This window comes from Budorcas taxicolor, chromosome 16 (genome assembly GCF_023091745.1).
Source record: "Budorcas taxicolor isolate Tak-1 chromosome 16, Takin1.1, whole genome shotgun sequence".
Taxonomy (NCBI): domain Eukaryota; kingdom Metazoa; phylum Chordata; class Mammalia; order Artiodactyla; family Bovidae; genus Budorcas; species Budorcas taxicolor.
The window spans coordinates 64,793,648-64,816,212 of record NC_068925.1 but is presented as its reverse complement, the minus strand read 5'-3'; the positions used below and the strand labels follow the sequence as shown (position 1 = coordinate 64,816,212).

Sequence of the window (22,565 nt, the reverse complement as noted above, 5' to 3'; positions counted from 1 at the left end):
TGATAAATATTTCTGACAAAACTATGTATTTTTTTGTCTTTTGTGAAAGTATTTATGCAAGAAAAATGAAAAACCATGTTAAAAATTTTTTTAAATATTCATGCTAAATTTCCGAATTGTAGTATTTAAATTATTTGTCTATATTAACAACTATTTTCTCGCTACCAATAAATATTTGTTTAACTGCATGCAAATAACATCTTGTGCTTTTAATCCTTTTTAATTTGTATTGTATTTTTGCTAATCAAAAGAATTAAAAGGACTCAGTACACTTGGAAACCACAAATAGTTTCCATAGAGAAAATAAGAACTTGATATTTTGAAAGCAATGGATATTTCTGTGAAATCTTTTTTCCAGTTCATCACTTACTCACTTGAATAGTAGTACATATAGTCTCAAAATGCCCATCACTTATATTCCTCTTTTTATTTTTTGGAGAAAAATGGTCTCACGCTTTGCCACGTAATCTGACACTCTACACAACTGACTAGACAAGAAGTGGACACCTAACCCAAACACAGGCACCTGTAGGTTGACCCCGGGCTTGGTGAATGACCTAATCAGATTACTTGGCAAAAGAGCCAAAGTCCTTTAATGGAGTCTTTTCTCCTATGGATCCAGGAAGTCTGAAAATTCCAGAGAATTACTATGCCATGGCGGTCTCATGCCGTGAGATTCTTCACGGCAGTTCATAGGATTTTACTTCCATGAGTTAAATACAAGCATTTGGAATGATGGCATAAAGAAATGGAACATGTGTGGCATTGTGTGTTTAGACCTATCTACCTACCTTTGTTCCATGGCTTGAGAAAGAAAGGTGCAATGACAGCGATGCCATCGGCTCCTATTTCTGCTGCATGTTGGGCCTTTAAAAGAAGAAAGACCATTGGTCACAGTTCCAATGCGGGTGAGTGTGGGGGTTGCTCCACACCAACAAGCAATTCTCAAACACCAGCTGGGTTTCCTACAATTCAAGTCAACTCTGACACTATCTATCTGGAGATGGAATCAGCTTCCACGAGTTAAGAGCTCAATCCCAAAAGACCAGCCTCCTGTGCTGAGTTGCTCATTCAGAACCAACTCTTTGTGACCCCATGAACTGTAGCTCGCCAGCCACCTCTGTCCATGGGGATTCTCCAGGCAAGAATACTACCCTCACCTCAAATGCCATGTTATCCTGTGCTTCTGACCTACGGGCTGTTGATTGGAGGTGTCAATGACCCCCTCCAAGGATCAAATAATTTGCTAAGGTGTTTCACAGAAATCAGAGAAATGACTGACTGAGGAGACCACTGTCTACTTTATCTATATCTAAAGTAGGATGTGACTCAGGAACAGCCAGATCAAGGAGATGCACAGGGCCGGGGCGGGTAGGGCATAAAACTTCCGCATCGTCTCCCAGGGCACGTCTCCCACATCCTCCCCAAATCTCTACATGTTCACCAAACTAGACGGTCTTTGAAATCCATCCTTTGGTATGTTTAATGAGGTTTTACTACATACGCATTATTGGTTATATCATTGGCCATTGATGACTGATTCAAACTCCAGCCCCGTTCCCTCCCTGCAGGGAGAGGGCTGAGAATGAAAATTCCAACCCCTTAATTCACTTGCTTGGTGTTCTTGGCAACCAGCTCCCAACCTTAAGTGCTTTCCAAAAATCACCTCATTAACATGACAAGAGACACTTTTATTGTTCTCATCTCTGGGAATTCCAAGGGTTTTAAGGAGCTCAGTGCCAGAAATGGGACAAAAACCAAATATATAAGATCTTATGGAAAAAAACAAATGATTTTTCAGCCAATTCAATATATTTCTTGTTATAAATCACAATATCACAACTATCCTGAGTAAGAGATTTATTATATTCACCTCTAACTTAGATACTAGAGGTTAACAACAGACTTTGTTTAATAATGTCATTACCAGGAAAATCCCAGGTTGCTAAGTAGAGACCTTTGGAGGAGGTGAGCTGTGTATTTAACTTGAACCTTCCGAGGCATTGTCACTGCAAAAAAAATCTTGCTATGGAGACATGAGCAGCTTGTTTTGATAAACTGTAACTGTTAATGATAGCAAAACTTGCAAAAGTCATTGCTCTTCCAGTGTTCAGCCCATTGGATGATACCGACTTTCCTCTCCAAAGATACAATAGTCACAGTTCAAAATTTTTATTACAGACTGGAAATGTTAGGGACAGAGTAAAGGGACAAAGCAGGTGATTAAATAGTTAATGCCACTAGTGGATTATAAGTAGACAAAAAATGGGAGACCTCTGTAAGTTAATGATTACTCCGGAAAGCAGGTTTGCTTACCCACAAAAGCAAGCATGCTGGCTTTGCAGCAGAAGCATGAGACATGACCAAAACAATAAAACAACTGCAACAGTAGGAAAGAGCTGGACACGACTCAGCGACTGAATAACAACAATCGTAAGACCTAAGCCATGCCCAGTGAGCTCCGTTGTTAGGACACACTCTTTGCACCCATGAAAAACACTAATTTGTGTACCTAGCTTGACCATGAAGGGATAAGAAAACTCCCCTGCCCAACCTGCAGGAGGAACTGATGTTGGAAGCATGATGTCTATTCAAGAAAGACAAAGAAGGTCTTCTCCCCCTCCCCACTTCTCCTCTGATTATAAAACTATAGCCCGGTAATCTCTTGCCCACTCTCTTGTGTAAGCCTCACAAGCATCCTATTCGAATAAATCACTTCTTAGCTATCATTTTGCCTCTTGCTGAAATCTTTCTGCACTGAGACATAAAGGACTGGAGCTCTTCGGAATACCCTTCACGCCGTCCTGAAATGCCACAATGGTTTCAGCAATGCAGTTGAGAAAGTTTGAGTAGAAAGATTATACACATCACAGAAGATACGGTGCTACTCTTCTGACATTTTCTCACATTATCTCAGAAAAAATGAACATTTCTTCCCACTGAGCCCTCATAACTTTTTTTGTATGTATTTCAAGTAGAGCACCTAAGCCTACCACATTGTAAGATAGTTGCATATGGTTACTGGTCTCCAACTAGAGTTAATTCCCTGAGGGTAGGATGTCAGATCTTATTGACTCTTGTGTTCAGATCAGTCATGGTGCTGAACACATTGCAAATACCCAGTGGATGTGTGAAACACGCCCCATTACCTAAAAGGGGCATCACATTAACCATGGATATCTGTATCTAATAGATGTGATTAACTTTCTGCAGAAGTAAAGCAGAAGAGTCAAAAAGAGACTGGAATATAGTCTAAAGACCAGTCAAGGACACTGGACAGAATTTTAGTAATACAGGATTGAAATGGGACACATTTGAATCATTCAGTACACTGTTTAGGACAAGAGTAGTAGGGTAACCTTAGGTAAAAGGAAGGACAAAAACCACTTCATAGATAGCTGATGGCAGTGCCCATTCAGGCATCATCCAATGGAGATTTATGTCTAAGCAGATGCCAATATTACTGTCTCTTTCGCAAGATTATCCCACGGCAGGGGATTAATCTTTATGCTAGGATTATCTTTATACTATTCTAATATTGAGCCCACTCCAGTGTTCTTGCCTGGAGAATCCCAGGGACGGCGGAGCATGGTGGGCTGCTGTTGCTGGGGTCGCACAGAGTCAGACACGACTGAAGCGACTTAGCAGCAGCAGCAGCAGTATTGAGCCCAATGAGCAACATTGGCTCTCATGTCACGATATGACAATATTTTAAAATTTATGAGACCCAGGTTCGGTCCCTGGGTTGGGAAGATCCCCTGGAAAAGAGAACGGCTACTCACTCCAGTGTTCTTGCCTGGAGAATCTCATGGACAGAGGAGCCTGGTGGGCTACAGTCCATGGGGTCGCAAAGAGTTAGACATGACTGAGCAACTAACACCTCTTCCATCGGAGAAAATGGCAATTGAAAGGAGAAGGGGGAGAAAAAAGATTTCCTCCACTATACTAAATTACTTGAAAGACCAACTGTAGGAACAACAAATCAAAAAGAATAAATCAAGTTTTCAAGTTCTGATTCTAGGCTTACTAAGCAATCATTTAGTCATGCCTTCACTTGTGGCTTGCCTAAGAGTGTTGAATTGCAGTTTTGCAAGTATATAGTATGCATCCCATTTCTAAATTCAATTAATAGGGTTTTCTCTAACAGTGCAATGGTTAAGACTCTGGGCTTCCACTGCGAGGGGCATGGGCTCAATCTGTAGTAAGGGAACTAAGATCCCAAATACTACATCAGGGCCAAAATAAATAAATAAATAGACACATTAAACCTAACTAATTAATTCAAATAACAGGAAATAGAATCAAACAAGGGCTTCCCAGGTGGTGCTGGTGGTAAAGAATCTGCCTGTCAATGCAGGAGATATGGGTTGGATCCCTGGGCCAGGAAGATCCCCTGAAGGAGGGCCCGGCAACCCACTCAGGTATTTTTGCCTGGACAATCCCATGGACAGGAGAGTCTGGCAGGCTACAGTCCACGGGGTCGCAAAGAGTTGGACACAACTGAAGCGATTTTGCATTCATGCTTCTGCTGCTGCTGCTGCTAAGTCGCTTCAGTCGTGTCCGACTCCGTGCGACCCCATAGATGGCAACCCACCAGGCTCCCCTGTCCCTGGGATTCTCCAGGCAAGAACACTGTGGGTTGCCATTTCCTTCTTGATCAAACAAAACCCACAAGAAGATGCTGGAGTTAGATCGGGTCATTGTGCTTCTTGGAATTAGAGCTTCAAAGTTATGTGGACAAAGAACGTCTCTGCCATTTCAGTTAACAGTGTTTCGACCAAACTGCCATCAGCTGCTGCAGCCAGCAGGTCAGGGTGCCCTGAGGACTCAGGATGGAGAAAAACATGCATATCAAAGGATCGGTTTCAGTAAGCCTGCATGCACTTTCCCATACAAAGAAAAGCACGAAAATGATTAACTTGAAATGTACTTTTGTGATAAGCTATAATCTTTTGATGTTCAACTACATGGTTTATTTTTGGTTTTTTTCAGCCAGAAACTCCTACACATCCAGCTTCTTCCCTTGCCTCTTTGCAACAGTCCCTCAGAGCTAGCTGAGTGGCTGAACCCCAGGCCTGAGTCCTCAGTTAAGGACGCTGATTAAAATATAATTCTTGCCTTTTAGGCTGCACATTTTTTTCAGTCAACAGTTGACTGACAGCAGTCCAGTCTACAGTATCTCTGGGCTTTCTTTACTTATTCCACTCACAAAGGCTTCAAAATCACCACACCATTTACTTTTCTGCTAGCAACTTTTAACTCCTTCCTCCCTTGCCACAGTTTTACTCCACCTAACCTGCTCACCTCTAAACCCAGAGCAATGTAACCCTTTGCATTCTTGTTCCTATGTTCTAATTAAAGAGTGTGCCTAGAAGAAAATTCCCACAGCTGTGTTGAGTGGTGATGGGACAAACTGAAGACGTACAACATTAGTTGGTTTTTAGCACCGCTGGGGCAATCCTTTTAAAAAAATTTAATTACTTTAAAATTTATTTTTCAAAATTGTGACTTAGAAAAATGCACCACTGGGAATTCACTGGTGGCCTGATGATTAGGATTCCAGGATTTCGTTGCTATGGCCTGCATTCAATCTCTGGTCGGGGAACTAAGATTATACAAGCTGCACAGTGAGGTTTAAAAAAAAAAGACCATCTTAACTATTTTTAAGTGTACAGTTCAGTTCTGCTAAATATATTCACATTGTCGAGAAACAGATCTATAGAACTTATTTATCCTGCAAATCTGAAACTTGTGGAAGGAGTTGTCAATAGGAACTTCAGGGCTCCATCCTGTTAAACTGTGAACTGTGCTGACCCTGCTGACAACAACAAAAAAAAGCAGCAGCAGCAGCTATCTGTTGAGAAAGGCATCTTGGGGTAATGTGCAGAAATGTGCCTTTACTGATAATAAGTGAGACACACTTGTTTAATCGCTTAGTCGTGTCCAACTCTTTATGACCTCATGGACTGCAGCACAACAGGCTTCCCTGTCCTTCACTATCTCCTGGAGTTTGCTCAGACTTATCTCCATTTGAGTCGATGATGGCATTCAACCATCTCATCCTGTGTCACCCCTTTGTCCTCCTGTCTTCAATTTTCCCCAGCATCAGGGTCTTTTCCAATGAATTGGCTTTTTGCATCAGTGGCTAAAGAGTTGGAGCTTCAGTTTTAGCAACAGTCCTTCCAATGAACATTCAGGGTTGATTTCCTTTAGGATTGACTGGTTTGATCTCCATGCTGTCCAAGGGATTCTCAAGAGTCTTCTCCAGCACCACAGTTCGAAAGCATCAATTCTTCAGTGCTCAGCCTTCTTTATGGTCCAACTCTCTCATCCATACATGACTACTGGAAAAACCACAGCTTTGACTAGATGGACCTTTGTCTGCAAAGTGATGTCTCTGCTTTTTAATATGTTGTCTAGGTGTGTGACAGCTTTTCTTCCAAGGAGCAAGCATCTTTTAATTTCCTGGTTGCAAGTCACTGTCTGCAGTGATTTTAGAGCCCAAGAAAATACAGTCTATCACTGTCTCTATTTTTCCCCATTTATTTGCCATGAAGTAAAGGGGATCAGTCCTGGGTGTTCTTTGGAAGGACTGATGCTAAAGCGGAAACTCCAATATTTTGGCTACCTCATGTGAAGAGTTGACTCATTGGAAAAGACTCTGATGCTGGGAGGGATTGGAGGCAGGAGGAGAAGGGGATGACAGAGGATGAGATGGCTGGATGGCATCACCGGCTTGATGGACTTGAGTTTGAGTGAACTCCGGGAGTTGGTGATGGACAGGGAGGCCTGGCGTGCTGCAATTCATGGGGTCGCAAAGAGTCGGACACGACTGAGTGACTGAACTGATGGGACTGGATGCCGTGATCCTAGTGTTTTGAATATTGAGTTTTAAGTCAGCTTTTTCACTCTCCTCTTTCACCTTCATCAAGAGGCTCTTTAGTTTCTCTTTGTTTTCTGCCCTTAGGGTGATATCATCTGCATATCTGAGACACACTTGACCAGTCAATAAATTGTAACCAAAAAAAAGGAAGAAGATATGGACCTCCCAATCAGAGCTCTTGGCAAATAACTTATGGAAATTAAGTGTACTTCTCTGTTTTCCTTTAAAGACTCCTGACTTTTGGTTCCCAGAGGGGCACTGTTCGGTGGCTGCTGGAATCTGTGCTCCCTGGATTGTAACTCTAAGACCCCAAGTAACCATGAATTTGTTTTCTATTGTCTGTGAGTTTGTTTCTGTTTTGTAAATAAGTTCATTCGGGTATCATTTTTTTAGATTCCACCTATAAATTTGACTTACTTCACTTAGTATGATATTCTCTAGGTTCATCCATCCTGGATTAACAGATACATACTACTTCACACAAAACAGATAAACAACAAGGAAGTGTATAGCACAGGGAACTTGTAATAAACAATATCTTGTAATAATCTATAATGAAAAAGAATCTGAATATATATTCTTTATATATACATCTGATCCAATTTGCAAAAGAGAAAACACAGTTGCATCACTTGAAGTTTACAGTGATGCAGACAGGCTGCACTGCTGTCGTTTGTGCTTGTTTGACAGTTAGCTAATACCTAAGTAACCTCAATCTCAAGATGACTAAATTCTACCAAGGTCTATTTGAAATTAATCCAATCAGGGATTTAAGTAAATGTCCAGGGAATAAAATTTAAGGTTCAACCAAACAATAGATTTCTGAAGGTAATAACTGCTTAATCTAGGGGGGTGTGTGTGTGTGTATAAAACTGAATTACTTTGCTGTATACCAGAAACTACCACAACACTGTAAATCAACGATAAGTTTCTATTTAAAACAAGATCCCAAATAAATGCACTTCTTTGTTTTATAGCCTGCTGCTTTTTCTCAGACAACAAACTCTATTCCCATTAAACGACTCTTCTTTCCCCCTCCCACTAGTCCCCAGTAACCACCATTCTAATTTCTGTTTACGTGGATTTGACTACTTTGGATACCTCATAACATAAGAGGAATAATATAGTATTTGTCCTTTAGTGACTGGAGTATTTCACTTAGCACAATGTCCTCAAGGAGGTTCATCCATACTGCAGCATGTGACAAGATGGATTTGCTTCCTTTCAATATTGAATAATATTCCATTGTATGTATACTATATTCCACCTTTTCTTTATCCATTCATTTATCCATGGGCATCTAGGTTGCTTCGACCTCATGAACAGTGCTGCTATAAACATGGGTGGGGGCAAGCTTCTTCTGTCTAAACTTTCTCTTCCATTCTCCAGGCATTAATTCTCAATTTTTACCACTTCTCATGTCTGAACACTCACTCCATCTCCTTTAGGCCCAGCAGATGGTCTTGCCTTTTACTTCCCAGAGAAAACTGAGGTTGGCTCAAGTTAAGTTCCTTACCTGCAAGCCAGATAGCTCCATACCCATCCTTACTTTGCCCAATAGAAGAGGTGCCTCTGTCTCCTATTTGACTCTCTGCTACAGCAGTTAACAGCTTGGGCCGCTCTCTTCATAGCTCCATGCTGGCTACCCTGAGGTTCTAGACCTTATATGCACCAGCATAGCATCCAATATTTAGCAAAAATGATACTGACTTTAACTCCAGCATAAAGATGGAGGTCCCTCAAGTGGTCTCTCCCAGATGGACCCACATACATACCAGTTCTTGTGACTCCTTCAAGCTCAAGGCTCCCACATGAATTACTATCTGATCCAGTCTGCAAAAGAGAAACCTCTGTTGCATCACTTGAAGTTTACAAAGGGCTGTGCTATTCTGGTTTGTGCTGGTTTTACCAGTTAGCTAATATCTGGCTAATCTCACTCTTAAGACTAGTGAATTCTACCGTGGTCTACTTTAAATGAATCTGATCAGGGATTTTTTTTAAAAAGTCCAGGGAATACAATTTAAGATTCAACCAAGCAATAGACTGATGCTGAAGCTGAAACTCCAATACTTTGGCCACCTGATGCGAAGAACTGACTCATCTGAAAAGACCCTGATGCTGGGAAAGATTCAAGGTGGGAGGAGAAGGAGACAACAGAGGATGAGATTGGATGGCATCACTGACTCAGTGGACATGAGTTTAAGTAAACTCCGGCAGTTGGTGATGGACAGGGAGGCCTGGCGTGCTGCAGTCCATGGGGCCGCAAAGAGTCAGACACGACCGAGCGACTGAACTGAACTGAAGCAATAGAATTTTGAAAGCAATAACAGATTAATCAATACTCGAGGGCTTGTTCTGACTACTCTTTGTTAGAGATTCTGCGTTTGATGGTGACTGTATACATGCAGATAGGTGTAAAACTGAGATATTTGGGGTTGGAGATAAAAATACAGAGGTTCCTTAAGGAGCACATCCAGGAATCAGTCCTATACAAAATGGACTCGCTGTGAAAAGTTTTTCCCTATCTTGAAAGTCCTCAGGATTTGGCCACGGAAGAGGTTTTCTCTGAGACGCCAATGATCATCTTTGGATGTGTGCCACAGGGCACCCTGGGAGGAAGCCACACTTAGACTGGTCCTCTGTGGGTAGGATCAATATGACTCAGCTGTAATTCAGTCATGCTGGTGAGTCTTCCAGGCACTCTGAATGACACACGTGCCGCTCTCACGGGATGGAGATGTGTCGTCACTGAGGCCTGAGCACTGAGTCCTCCCATCACCCTTGACTTGTGCTGTCTTAGGTAAAATGGGGTCTCACTGGGAAGTCCTGTGATCAGGTCTGCATTTGTAAAGGATAACAGAAGATTTCTGAAAGGAGAAAAGGTGGCTGGCTTTTTACCCTCACCAGCAGCTTTACTGCATGGCTCCCTTAACCCTTTTACTACCCCATCTCCTGGCGTAGGTTAAAACAATCATGCATTGCTTCTCCTCTCCACCAGGCTGCTGACTCTGTGGCTTTAGTGCAAACTTGCAGTTTCTCAATTCAGGAGGAAAAGACTCCCCAGAGTGTTCTAGCCTCCATGACTTACTTCGTTTTCCAAGTTCCTGAAGAGGCTGCTCCAAATCTTGACTTTTCACCTCAAGCTCTAAATTTTACCCCACAACCCCTTTTTCTTGGTAGATGTCCTTGCTCCTTGCTTCCAAGGCACCAAAGATAAAGGCACTCTGCACACAGACTCCCTTTTCCCCCTCCTCATCTCTGTGCTTAGCTGTATCCCCTTTGGTGTGTTCCTCCCAGCTTATCTATCTCCTAGAGCTACTCTACCTACATTTGGTTTTATTTCAAGCCCCGCCGAGATCTTCCATCAAAGGCATCGGATCTCCACTCTCTTTATCTCTTCTCCAATGGCACTGTCCTTTCAGCATGGAAATGTGTTTAAGACTTTCCTACTGTGAGAGAAATAAACTACCCTTCTTTTAATCTTGGTTCCTCCTCTCTAATCCATTATTCCCTTTCTCCTTCCCTTCATTAAAGTATTTTAAAATTAAAGTATTTTTAAATTTTAAAGTATTTTTAAAATTTATTTCTCTGTGCTGGGTCTTAGTTGCAGTCTGTGCGATCTAGTTTCCAGCCTGGGGATAGAACCTGGCCCCCTGCGTTGGGAGTTCAGAGTCTTAGCCACTGGACCACCAGGGAAGTCCCCACCTGCAAAGGTTTTTCTGAGTGTGAGAATAAACTACCCTTACTGGTCCCCCTTCCAGGTGTCTGCTGCATTCTACCCCCTCTGCAGCTGCTTCTGTGACAATGACCCGATGGGCTCTGCTCTCTCTGAGGCCACTGGTCATTTCCTGCCTTCTCAATCCTCCATTCTGCAGACTCTCACAGCATCTAACAATTATTAAAACAAACGTTATAATGGACACGGCATCTACTGCAAAAATTACAGTGAATTCTTATATAATCCTTAGTACTATATGTCAGGCACTGCTTGGACCCTTACCACCACCTTATAGGATGGGTACTATTAACATTCCGGCTTGATAGACAGAGCATAGGGCGTTTAAGACCAGCCTGAGCTCACAAAGCTATGGAGAAGCAGAGGCAGCAGCCGACTCAGGCAGTCTGGCCTTCAAGCCCTGCTCTTAATTCCCATGTTCTCTGGATGCTCTACAAGACCTTCCTTCCTGCAGTGACAGGACTCTCTCCTAATCTCCCTCCTGAGTGTTTTCTGTCTGTGCCCACTTCACTATCCCCCCGTTTCTGGTGCTTTTCTTTTCTGACCATGCTGGGAGGTATATGGGATCTTAGTTCCCCGATCAGGGATGAAAGCTGTACCCCCGGCAATAGAAACACAGCTTCCTAAACTGCTGGAACACTAGGGAATTCCCTCTGGTGCTTTTCTTAATGTTTACACTTAGCCATCCTCTTTTCTCACTCTGCCCATGGTCTTTAATTGTTTGGGGCCCAGGATCAGACTGAAAATTGGCTGAAAATGGACAGAAATTGCCTATGTGGACATTCAAGTTTGGCGTACAATTTCAGAGTGCCCAAAGTGCTCCAAGGGTTTCCCAAGTGGCGCTAGTGTTAAAGAACCCACCTGCCAATGCAGGAGATATAAGGGACTCAGGTTTGACCCCTGGGTCAGGAGTATCCCCTGGAGGAGGGCACAGCAACCCACTCCAGTATTCTTGCCTGGAGAACCCCATGGACAGAGGAGCCTGGCGGGCCACGGTCCCCAGAGCTGCAGAGTCGGACACAACTGAAGCAACTTAGCACACATGCCAGGTGCTCTAAAGCCATTTAAGGATCGGAGACTTAACTCCAGTCTAAGGCACCGTCAATCACTCCCTTCTCTGACCCCTGTTTACACTATTTATCAGAAGGATCAGTGTTAGTTTTCATGGTCTGACATCTCCACTGGATGGTAAGCAACCTGAGGGCAGAGATCCTGTTTTATATCCCCAGCGCCAGCACAGTGCATAACACACAAAGCAGCAGACAACGAATCAAACTTGGTTCATTGCGCCTATTGAATTGACGCAGTTCTATTGGTTTTCCCAGGCATGAATTGAGTGTTATGACAAAAATCCATCATTGCACTGAAGTTTAGAGGATGCAGAAAGCTCCCTAAGACTATGAGAGGAAGCACCACAGAGAGCACGTGGAGTCATGTGCAGAGATAAGACGTGATGGAAGCAACAGGACCCACCCTGAGATGGGAAGGATGCTGAGCGGCTCAGCAGAAGGGACAGCAGCCAACCACCAGGACCCTCTGCCCCTCATCCAAGGACAGGGTACCCACCCCTAGCAAGGGACTGGCCTGGTAAACAGACCAGAGGCAGTTTCCGGTTACACGATGGGATCTCTGAGAGCCGGGAGTGTCTTGCTGCCCTTCCACATGGAAAGGAAGGGCGCTCCTCTCCCCACAAGCTGACCTTGGGTCAGACTTGTGGCCGGAAAGCAGGGAGGCTGTGTCATCTGGGATAGAGCTGTGGTCTCTGCTGCCCTGGCAGATAAGGGAGTTTATCTCGATGGAGCCACTCACTTGTTCCTCCCCTTTGTTACCCACTCCTCCGCGACCCGGCAGCGCTCCGAGATGCTCAGAGACAGGCCTTCTCCCGTCGTGCCGTTCACTGTTCCAAACAGAGAGTCAGTCAGGAGGACCAGCTGATACCTGTCATTCCTCCAGCACCAACGCTGGCAGTGCAGGGGCAGAAACCCCTGCTCAAGAGGAAGGGACACGGAGACACACCGAGGAGAGTCTGGAGCCAGTGGTGTGATGCCATGTTTCCATTCTTCACTTCAGACCCAGTCTTTTGTTCATCTTCATCTTATCAAAAGGACCGGGAAGGTTAGGCATGACTTGTAATTACAAATTTGTCCTTGTTTTCAGGGATAGAGAGTAAGTATTTTAAATGGAGACAGAGATGACTGCCCAGGTTTCAGGCAAGTCTCCGAACATACCAGGCAAGTTCTCTATTTGGGTTTAATGGCAGGAAAACCAATACCACCCAGTACTGGGATGTCCCAGCGGTCCTAAGTGGCATTTAGTTACGAAGACAATGGTGGGTACTGCAGATCTAAAATGACCTCTGTCTAGAGACCTGGGTCCTTGGACTCTTTAATCAATAGAAATTGGTAAGACGCCAGATGAGAATTTCAGGCAAGGCTTTATGGCGGCTTGTGATGCAGCCGGCAGGAGGGAGAACCAGAAACAGGCACCCTTGCTCGCTTCCCAAAGTGGCACGCCGGTCCTTAAAGGGGGTCACAAGAGGGCGGGTCCGTGGGTTGGGCAGGAGGCATAGGTGGTCTGCCCACTTGCTCGTTGTGCAGTCTGGAGGGATTGTGTGCAGCACCCTGCTTTTGCTCCCAGCACCTCAGAAGTGGCCGCTGGCTCGTGGCCTTTTTGTATCTTATTGCTCATAATTTGCCCCAGTTGCATGTGTGCATAGCGATTTTTAGCCCCTTATAGCCTCTTTTACTCTAGGTGCAAGTGCTCTGGTAAAGGGTCCCAGTTCCTGGCCGATGTCAAGCACACTACCAAATTAGATAATCTCTTGATCATCTTTTAGGTCTAAAATTGATGAACCTAAAAATTCACAAATTTTACACTGCTTAGCCAGGCTCAACCATAACCTTTAACACAATAACACTGTGACCTCCAGGCTAGTAATCTGCTTTCCAAGGACTGAGCTCGAGATATGTAGAGCAATCCCTAAAGATGACTTACCAAAGACATTCTTCACTCCCTGTTCCTCTACAAGATAGTCCACATACCGACCAATGACTGAATAGTTGATTTCTCTGAAAAACACAAAAAATCAGAAAAGAATGTGCATTTATTCTTTTCTAGATTATTCAACCCATGTTATTGTTTAGTCACTAAGTGGTGCTCGACTCTTTTGCAACCCCATGGACTGTAGCCCATCAGGCTCCTCTGTCCATGGAATTTCCCAGGAATACTGCCATGGGTTGCCATTTCCTCCTCTGGGGATCTTCCTGACACAAGGATCCAACCTGCATCTCTTGCATTGGCAGGCAGATTCTTAACAGCTGAACCAATGCTCTCTCTTGTTAATCGTTATTCAAATCCACCCAATCAGAGTGTGAAATTCTTAGCCTGCTCTGAATAATGCCTGGATTTTTTTCTTCTCTACTCAGCCACATGTGCTTCAATTATGTGAGCAAAATCTTACTAGCTATCCACAAAGGTTTTGCATTTAAACTTCATTACAAGTAATAATTAAAAAATAATTACTTAATTATCTTTTGCCCTTTTGGGGAAGAGTGATGGGCTGGGGTGCGGTTAAATGAGAACTTAACATTTTCTGTGTGGCCAGAAGCAATCACTTCTTAGGAAGTAAGAAAATCCAATCTTAGTAACTGAAGAATTTTAGCACTTAATATTTATGACAATAGAGGAAGGCGTAAAGCCATTTATATGTGTTAGCGTTAAACTAAAGGGGATTAACAATTGGAAAGGAACTTTGCCATCAGTTTGTCTTTTAAAGTGTCATTTGTGGGACAGCGGTATCAGTGTCTGGGGATATTAGCTGGAAATGATGAGTCCCAGGCCACACACAGTTCTCCTGGTCAGAACCTGCACTGTAACAAGACCTCCAGATGATTTGGATGCGCTTTCCAGTTTGAAAAGTACTGACCTTGTAAAGATCTGATACTTCAGGCAATAAGGGCTCTTTTCCTTAAAATCATATTGAGTTTAAAAATCTAGAAACTGACAGATCAGATAAAGTGACCTGTTCTCAATCAAAATATAGGTGGGGAGGATAGAGAATGAAAACACAAAAGAAAACAGTGGGGCAAGAATGTTGCAGAATGCATGGTTGACAAGAAAACTAAGTATTGATATGAGTTGGCTAGTACTTTTGCATTTTTGTCAGTGGGGCCAGAGAATACTAATTTAATTTTAATCTTATTAACATTCTTTTCATCTTATTAGTCCCTAAAAAAACAAAAAGAAACCAAAATATCTGAGGCATATAGAAAACATAAACATCAAAGGGTATTTGTCAAAGGAAACAGAACAATAGAGATGGAAACAAAGGATGCCTAGGCAACCACTGCCCACAATGTGCAAGAGACAACCAGTCCAAGCTGCCACTTGGGCAAAGGCACGCTTTAATGTAGTTGAAAGGCCTGCAAGGGGAGCAGGCGCTTTCCATAATGGCTCATGTCCCAGCATCATTAACACTGCCCCTCCCTGCCCTACTTGCTCAAATGTCAAATCCTGGCCTCTCAGTCTCACTGAGCAAGACTCTAAGATGGGTGAGTGGACTGCCTAGACAATTCATCTCAGGACCCTCGTTTGGGTCAGCTGGACCTGCTCAAATTCTTGAAGTCTCTCTGCTTCAGACATTTGTGACCACTAGGAACCACACCTTTACAACACACTTGCCCCTTGCTGCTTCCGTCGGCTCTTCCCCACCTGGAACAAGCCCTGAGATGCAGGAACGATCAGCAGGGGCTTTGTCTGTGTGACAGTAGCTCTAGTTTTGACCACTGATGTCCACCTACTCATGCAAGCAGCCAGGAGACACCTCTGTCAGGCCCCAGGGACTTTCCAATCACGGACCGGAAACCGGAAATAAAGTCACTGGGCGATAGCTTATGCTGGAGTCACGGATTCAGACACAGTGGCTCCTGCAGACTTTCACTGAAGTCTCAACATCTCCCCAGTTCTACCCTGGCCACATACTCACACACCGAGAGCAGGCCTGACCTTTTCACCAAGGAGGAGCCTCTAGAGCTCCAGGTGACCGAGACCTGGAGTACAGACCCACTGTACTCACTTTAATATGCTTTCTTTTGGTTTAATCTAATGTTTTCCTGGGCTTCCCTGGTGGCTCAGATGGTAAAGAATCTGTCTTCAATGCAGGATTCCCAGGTTCGATCCCTGGGTCCGGAAGATCCCTTGGAGAAGAGAATGGCAACCTACTCCACTCTTCTTGCCTGAAGAATTCCATGAACACAGCAGCCTGTGGGCTACAGTCCATGGGGTCGTGAAGAGTCAGAGTGATTAACACTTTCACTCTAACACTATTCCATGTATACTTCAGCTTTCAAAATCAGATGGAAGCTACTCATCCTTTTTGGCAAAGTAACTACTCGGTTACTTAAAAACTCCTTTGGGAGAGGAGCAGGAGCTATAACGACCCCACCCTGCCAGAGGCGGAAAGCGTCCTAGTCTGGAAATCTGGGTCACTCGGTTTCCTGCAACAGTTAGAAAGATGACAGTCTACACAAATCCATCTCCAGCGGGCTGGGCCCTTTGACTGGCTGGGTAACAGGTGTGTAGTTACCACAGTGTGCTGTGAAAATTCTCATGAGGAAGTTCAGGGCCTTTGAGGGAGAAAACACAACTTTTTTCCAGACATTTTGGCCAATCTGAAATGGACTCTCTGTTCTAATGACTGTGAACTTGCCCAGTGGAAAAAGTGACTTATTGAAACAACTAAGGAAATCAAAAGTCCTTCATTCTGATGTAGAAAAAGAAACGAATTGGGCTGGGTAGAGATTGACCTTCCTTTCCAATTAGGCATTAGTCTATAGGATCTTGGTTTCATCAACTGCAGTAACAGAAGTAACAGCTCTGAGTTGCTACGAAGATTTAAGTGGAATATGTCCCTTAAAATGCCCCACATGAAGACTAACACATAGTGTTCAGCCAATCAATGTTAGCTTCCTCTCCTCATGAAATTACAGCTAACAAAATTTACCATATGCTGTGTGAAATGCTGAAGATTCCAAGATAAATAAGATATATGCTCAGTCCCTATGCAGTGTCTGGTACCCAATAAATAACTTACATAAGGGCAGGCAGCTCAAAGCCTGTTGGGTGACTTCCCTTGTTAATCTAGTGGCTAAGACTCCAGGCTCCAAATGAAGGGGGTCCAGGTTTGATCCCTGGTCAGGGAACTAGATCAACACATGCTGCAACCAAGAGTTCCTATGCCACGACTAAAAATCCCACATGTTGAAACAAAGACAGAAGATCCCACATGCTACAACTAAGACCTGGCTCAGCCAGATTGAAGAAAAAAAATATCTTGGTAGAAACACACATGTAACAAAGTTATTATAGTAATCATCATAAACAAATGAATGTGATATAATATGAAAAGGTAGGCACAGGGTGCTATGAGATCACAGAGGAAGGACTCTATAACTCTTTTTAGGGAAACTGGGGAAGAATAACCAGGGGATGGTTTTGATGGATGAATCAGTTCAGTTCAGTCGCTCAGTCATGTCCAACTCTTTGTGACACCATGAATCGCAGCACGCCAGGTCTCCCTGTCCATCACCAATTCCCAGAGTTCACTTAAACTCCCATCCATCGAGTCAGTGATGCCATCCAACCATCTCATCCTCTGTTGTCCCCTTCTCCTCCTGCCCTCAACCCCTCCCAGCATCAGAGTCTTTTCCAATGAGTCAACTCTTCGCATGTGGTGGCCAAAGTACTGGAGTTTTGGCTTCAGCATCATTCCTTCCAAAGAAATCCCAGGGCTGATCTCCTTCAGAATGGACTGGTTGGATCTCCTTGCAGTCCAAGGGACTCTCAAGAGTCTTCTCCAACACCACACTTCAAAAGCATCAATTCTTCAGTGCTCAGCTTTCTTCACAGTCCAACTCTCACATCCATACATGACCACTGGGAAAACCATAGCCTTGACTAGACAGAACTTTGTTGGCAAAGTAATGTCTCTGCTTTTCAATATGCTATCTAGGTTGGTCATAACTTTCCTTCCAAGGGGTAAGCGTCTTTTAATTTCATAGCTGCAGTCACCATCTGCAGTGATTTTTGAGCCCCCCAAAAATAAAGTCTGACACTGTTTCCACTGTTTCCCCATCTATTTGCCATGAAGTGATGGGACCAGAGGCCATGATCTTCGTTTTCTGAATGTTGAGCTTTAAGCCAACTTTTTCACTCTCCTCTTTTACTTTGATCAAGAGGCTCTTTAGTTCCTCTTAACTTTCTGCCATAAGGGTGGTGTCATCTGCATATCTGAGGTTATTGATATTTCTCCCAGCAATCTTGATTCCAGCTTGTGTTTCTTCCAGCCCAGCGTTTCTCATGATGTACTCTGCATAGAAAATAAATAAGCAGGGTGACAATATACAGCCCTGACGTACTCCTTTTCCTATTTGGAACCAGTCTGTTGTTCCATGTCCAGTTCTAACTGTTGCTTCCTGACCTGCATATAGGTTTCGCAAGAGGCAGGTCGGGTGGTCTGGTATTCCCATCTCTTTCAGAATTTTCCACAGTTTATTGTGATCCACACAGTCAAAGGCTTTGGCATAGTCAATAAAGCAGAAATAGATGTTTTTCTGGAACTCTCTTGCTTTTTCCATGATCCAGCAGATGTTGGCAATTTGATCTCTGGTTCCTCTGCCTTTTCTAAAACCAGCTTGAACATCTGAAAGTTCATGGTTCACGTATTGCTGAAGCCTGGCTTGGAGAATTTTGAGCGTTACTTTACCAGTGTGTGAGATGAGTACAACTGTGCGGTAGTTTGAGCATCCTTTGGCATTGCCTTTCTTTGGGATTGGAATGAAAACTGACCTTTTCCAGTCCTGTGGCCACTGCTGAGTTTTCCAAATTTGCTGGCATATTGAGTGCAGCACTTTCACAGCATCATCTTTCAGGATTTGAAACAGCTCAACTGGAATTCCATCACCTCCACTAGCTTTGTTCGCAGTGATGCTTCCTAAGGCCCACTTGACTTCACATTCCAGGATGTCTGGCTCTAGATTAGTGATCACACCATCGTGATTATCTTGGTCATGAAGATCTTTTTTGTATAGTTCTTCTGTGTATCCTTGCCACCTCTTCTTAATATCTTCTGCTTCTGTTAGGTCCCTACCATTTCTGTCCTTTATCAAGCCCATCTTTGCATGAAATGTTCCCTTGGTATCTCTAATTTTCCTGAAGAGATCTCTAGTCTTTCCCATTCTGTTGTTTTCCTCTATTTCTTTGCATTGATCGCTGAGAAAGGTTTTCTTATCTCTTCTTGCTATTCTTTGGAACTCTGCATTCAGATGCTTGTATCTTTCCTTTTCTCCTTTGCTTTTCACTTCTCTTCTTTTCACAGCTATTTGTAAGGCCTCCTCAGACAGCCATTTTGCTTTTTTGCATTTCTTTTCCATGGGGATGGTCTTGATCTGTCTCCTGTACAATGTCACGAACCTCATTCCATAGTTCATCAGGCACTCTATCTATCAGATCTAGGCCCTTAAATCTATTTCTCACTTCCACTGTATAATCATAAGGGGTTTGATTTAGGTCATACCTGAATGGTCTAGTGGTTTTCCCTACTTTCTTCAATTTGAGTCTGAATTTGGCAATAAGGAGTTCATGATCTGAGCCACAGTCAGCTCCTGGTCTTGTTTTTGCTGACTGTATAGAGCTTCTCCATCTTTGGCTGCAAAGAATATAATCAATCTGATTTCGGTGTTGACCATCTTGTCCATGTGTAGAGTCTTCTCTTGTGTTGTTGGAAGAGGGTGTTTGCTATGACCAGTGCATTTTCTTGGCAAAACTCTATTAGTCTTTGCCCTGCTTCATTCCATATTCCAAGGCCAGATTTGCCTGTTACTCCAGGTGTTTCTTGACTTCCTACTTTTGCATTCCAGTCCCCTATAATGAAAAGGACATCTTTTTTGGGTGTTAGTTCTAAAAGGTCTTGTAGGTCTTCATAGAACAGTTCAACTTCAGCTTCTTCAGTGTTATTGGTTGGGGCATACACTTGGATTACCGTGATATTGAATGGTTTGCCTTGGAAATGAACAGAGATCATTCTGTCTTTTTTGAGATTTCATCGAAGTACTGCATTTCAGACTCTTTTGTTGACCATGATGGCTACTCCATTTCTTCTAAGGGATTCCTGCCCGCAGTAGTAGATATAATGGTCATCTGAGTTAAATTCACCCATTCCAGTCGATTTTAGTTCGCTGATTCCTAGAATGTTGACGTTCACTGTTGCCATCTCCTGTTTGACCACTTCCAATTTGCCTTGATTCATGGACCTGACATTCCAGGTTCCTATGCAATATTGCTCTTTACAGCATCGGACCTTGCTTCTGTCACATCCACAACTGGGTATTGTTTTTGCTTTGGCTCCATCCCTTCATTCTTTCTGGAGTTATTTCTCCACTGATCTTCAGTAGCATATTGGGCACCTACTGACCTGGGGAGTTCGTCTTTTGGTATCCTATCATTTTGCCTTTTCATACTGTTCATGCGGTTCTCAAGGCGAGAATACTGAAGTGGCTTGCCATTCCCTTCTCCAATGGACCACATTGTGTCAGACCTCTCCACCATGCCCGCCCATCTTGGGTGGCCCCACAGAGCATGACTTAGTTTCATTAGCTACCCCACGTCTGAGGTCGGGGGCGGCAACCTAGAGGAGCTACCCCGCGTCCGAGGTCAGGGGCGGCGGCGAAGAGCGCCAGGCTGCGACAGTGCAGGAGCAGCCGAGAAGAGCTACCCCCGCTGGAGGCCAGGGGCCTTGGCCGGGAGGAGCTGCCCCACGCCCGAGGCCAGGGGTGGCGGCCAGGAGGAGCGACCCCAAGTCCAAGGAGCAGTGGCTGCGTGGGTGCCAGAGGGCCTAGAGGAGCTATTCCACGTTCAAAGTCGGGAGGGGCGGTGGGGAGGAGATATCCCTCGTCCAAGGTAAAGAGCAGCAGTTGCACTTTGCTGGAGCAGCCATTAAGAGATACCCCACGCCCAAGGTAAGAGAAACCCAAGTAAGATGGTAAGTGTTGCAAGAGGGCAGACACACTGAAACCATACTCACAGAAAACTAGTCAATCTAATCACACTAGGACCACAGCCTTGTCTAACTCAATGATGGATGAATAGACAAGTTCAAATGGAGCAGGGAAAGGAGAGGACAGTGCTAGAAAAAGGCAGAGGATACAAAATGTGTAAAGGCACACAGAGAAGAAAGGGGATGAGGTGTTTTGGGGAAAAGAAATGTAGTAGGAAAGGTAGACTGTAAAGGACTTCCTATGTCATCCCAGGTTCTGGGCTTCAACCAGTTGATGCCGGACTTCAGTGTGCTAAAGAATCATTCAGGGACACTGCTAAAATACAGGTTCTAGTTCAGTGGTGTGTAGCAGCACCCAACAGACTGCATTTCTACCAAGTTCCTATGTGATGTTGGAGCTAACGGTCCATGGACCTTGTGAGTAGCAAGGCTTAGACAAAATGGACTTCGGAGAGAGTCTTAGAGAGTAAATCTAATTTGTTGTTGTTTAGTCGCCAAGTCATGTCCGACCCTGTGACCTCATGGACTGCAGCAAACCAGGCCTCCCTGTCCCCCACCATCTCCTGGAATTTGCCCAAGTTCATGCTCATCAAATGATTATATTCATTTATTAGGAAACTCATTGGACTGCAGTGTGGAGGATGGACTGGAGTTGCAGGTACTCAGAAATTCTTACTTAATGGAGACCACCACACTATCCCTAATAACCTAACACTAGAGAACTGTGGACTCTCAGCATTTGAATGGCCTTAGAGATTATGTGGTTGAATTCTGTCTCCTTACAAAATATGAGAGAACTTTTACAAGGTGAATAGAGCTCCCCAGGGTCAGATAGTTAGTGGTGTCAGAGCTGGGGGTTAGGAACCCAGATATTCTAACTAAAATCTATTTAACCATGTTTTTTTCCTGCCAACTTCCTCACTTTAGGACATCAACTTATGTTCAGAGTTGAATCACTAGAATTATGAAGAAAAAAGAAACTTCAGCCATTCTGAATTATAGAGGCCGTGGTTTAAGAGCTAGGTTAGGAAGCCTCCTATGTTGGTAGGTCACTGGGCAGAATTTCTAGGTGTTAGATTCCATGTGGCTCTTCTTTCTGTCCTGTCTCTTAGAAAACATGTCAGAAAAACACATTCTCTTGTGGGCAAGTAGGTTAATATCTACCTGCTCTTGGTGGGTGCTCCAAACCTGCTTCATAGCTATAGGAATGTTTAGATGGAGCAGAAAGATGGAGAGAAAAGGGAACTGACAAAACTTACATGCCTACTATGTACCATGTACTTACACACATTTTGATTTAATTTAAATTCTTACAAGGCCCTTATAAAAACACATTTTTATTTCACACTTCAGGAAAAGAGGGTCCTAGAAGAGAAAAGAATTCATGAAAAAAAAAGAGGAAATAGTGAATGGAGGCAACGGGGCTAGAAGTATTTGGGAAACACAGAAAGATCCAGAAAAGCAGAGTCATTTTAGTTATCTCTAATATGTGTGGGTCCTGGTATCCCAGGGAAACAGCAGGATAGAGTGAAAACACAGACGCTGCGAGGGTTCCAGATGAACAAGCAGGACTTTGAAGAAAGCCACTTCTAGGCTAACAGGGATCTGATTAAAAAGGTTAAAGTAGCACCAACCAGATGCAGTGTTCTGAGCTTGCAAACAGGATCTTACTCCATAACAGGAAGTAAATCCTGTCTGCTCATGCAATCACATGACTGCTGTTTTATTGGCCCAACAAGTAGCTGACACATCGAGAAAGAGCTGACTTCAGTCTTTCTTAGAGCTTGTGGAAATGGAGAGGCAACAGAAAAAAAAAAAATGCTATTAACCATGCCATCTCAGCAAGAATTTTACTTAGACCTAGTAAAGATGTGATTTTTTGAGAATCTTAGAAG

The 22,565-nt window shown here is 43.7% G+C and overlaps 1 protein-coding gene across 1 annotated transcript in view; it reads right to left on the bottom strand.

The window, feature by feature from the left end:
* Positions 1-22,565, bottom strand: part of NPL (N-acetylneuraminate pyruvate lyase) — a 37,320-nt gene that overhangs the window by 13,684 nt on the left and 1,071 nt on the right. The window contains exons 2-5 of the mRNA XM_052654057.1: positions 13,614-13,687; positions 12,429-12,516; positions 8,659-8,716; positions 792-867 (exon numbers count right to left, since the gene is read on the bottom strand). Of these exons, the coding sequence (XP_052510017.1) occupies positions 792-867; positions 8,659-8,716; positions 12,429-12,516; positions 13,614-13,687 (296 nt within the window). The remainder of the gene's footprint in view (positions 1-791; positions 868-8,658; positions 8,717-12,428; positions 12,517-13,613; positions 13,688-22,565) is intronic.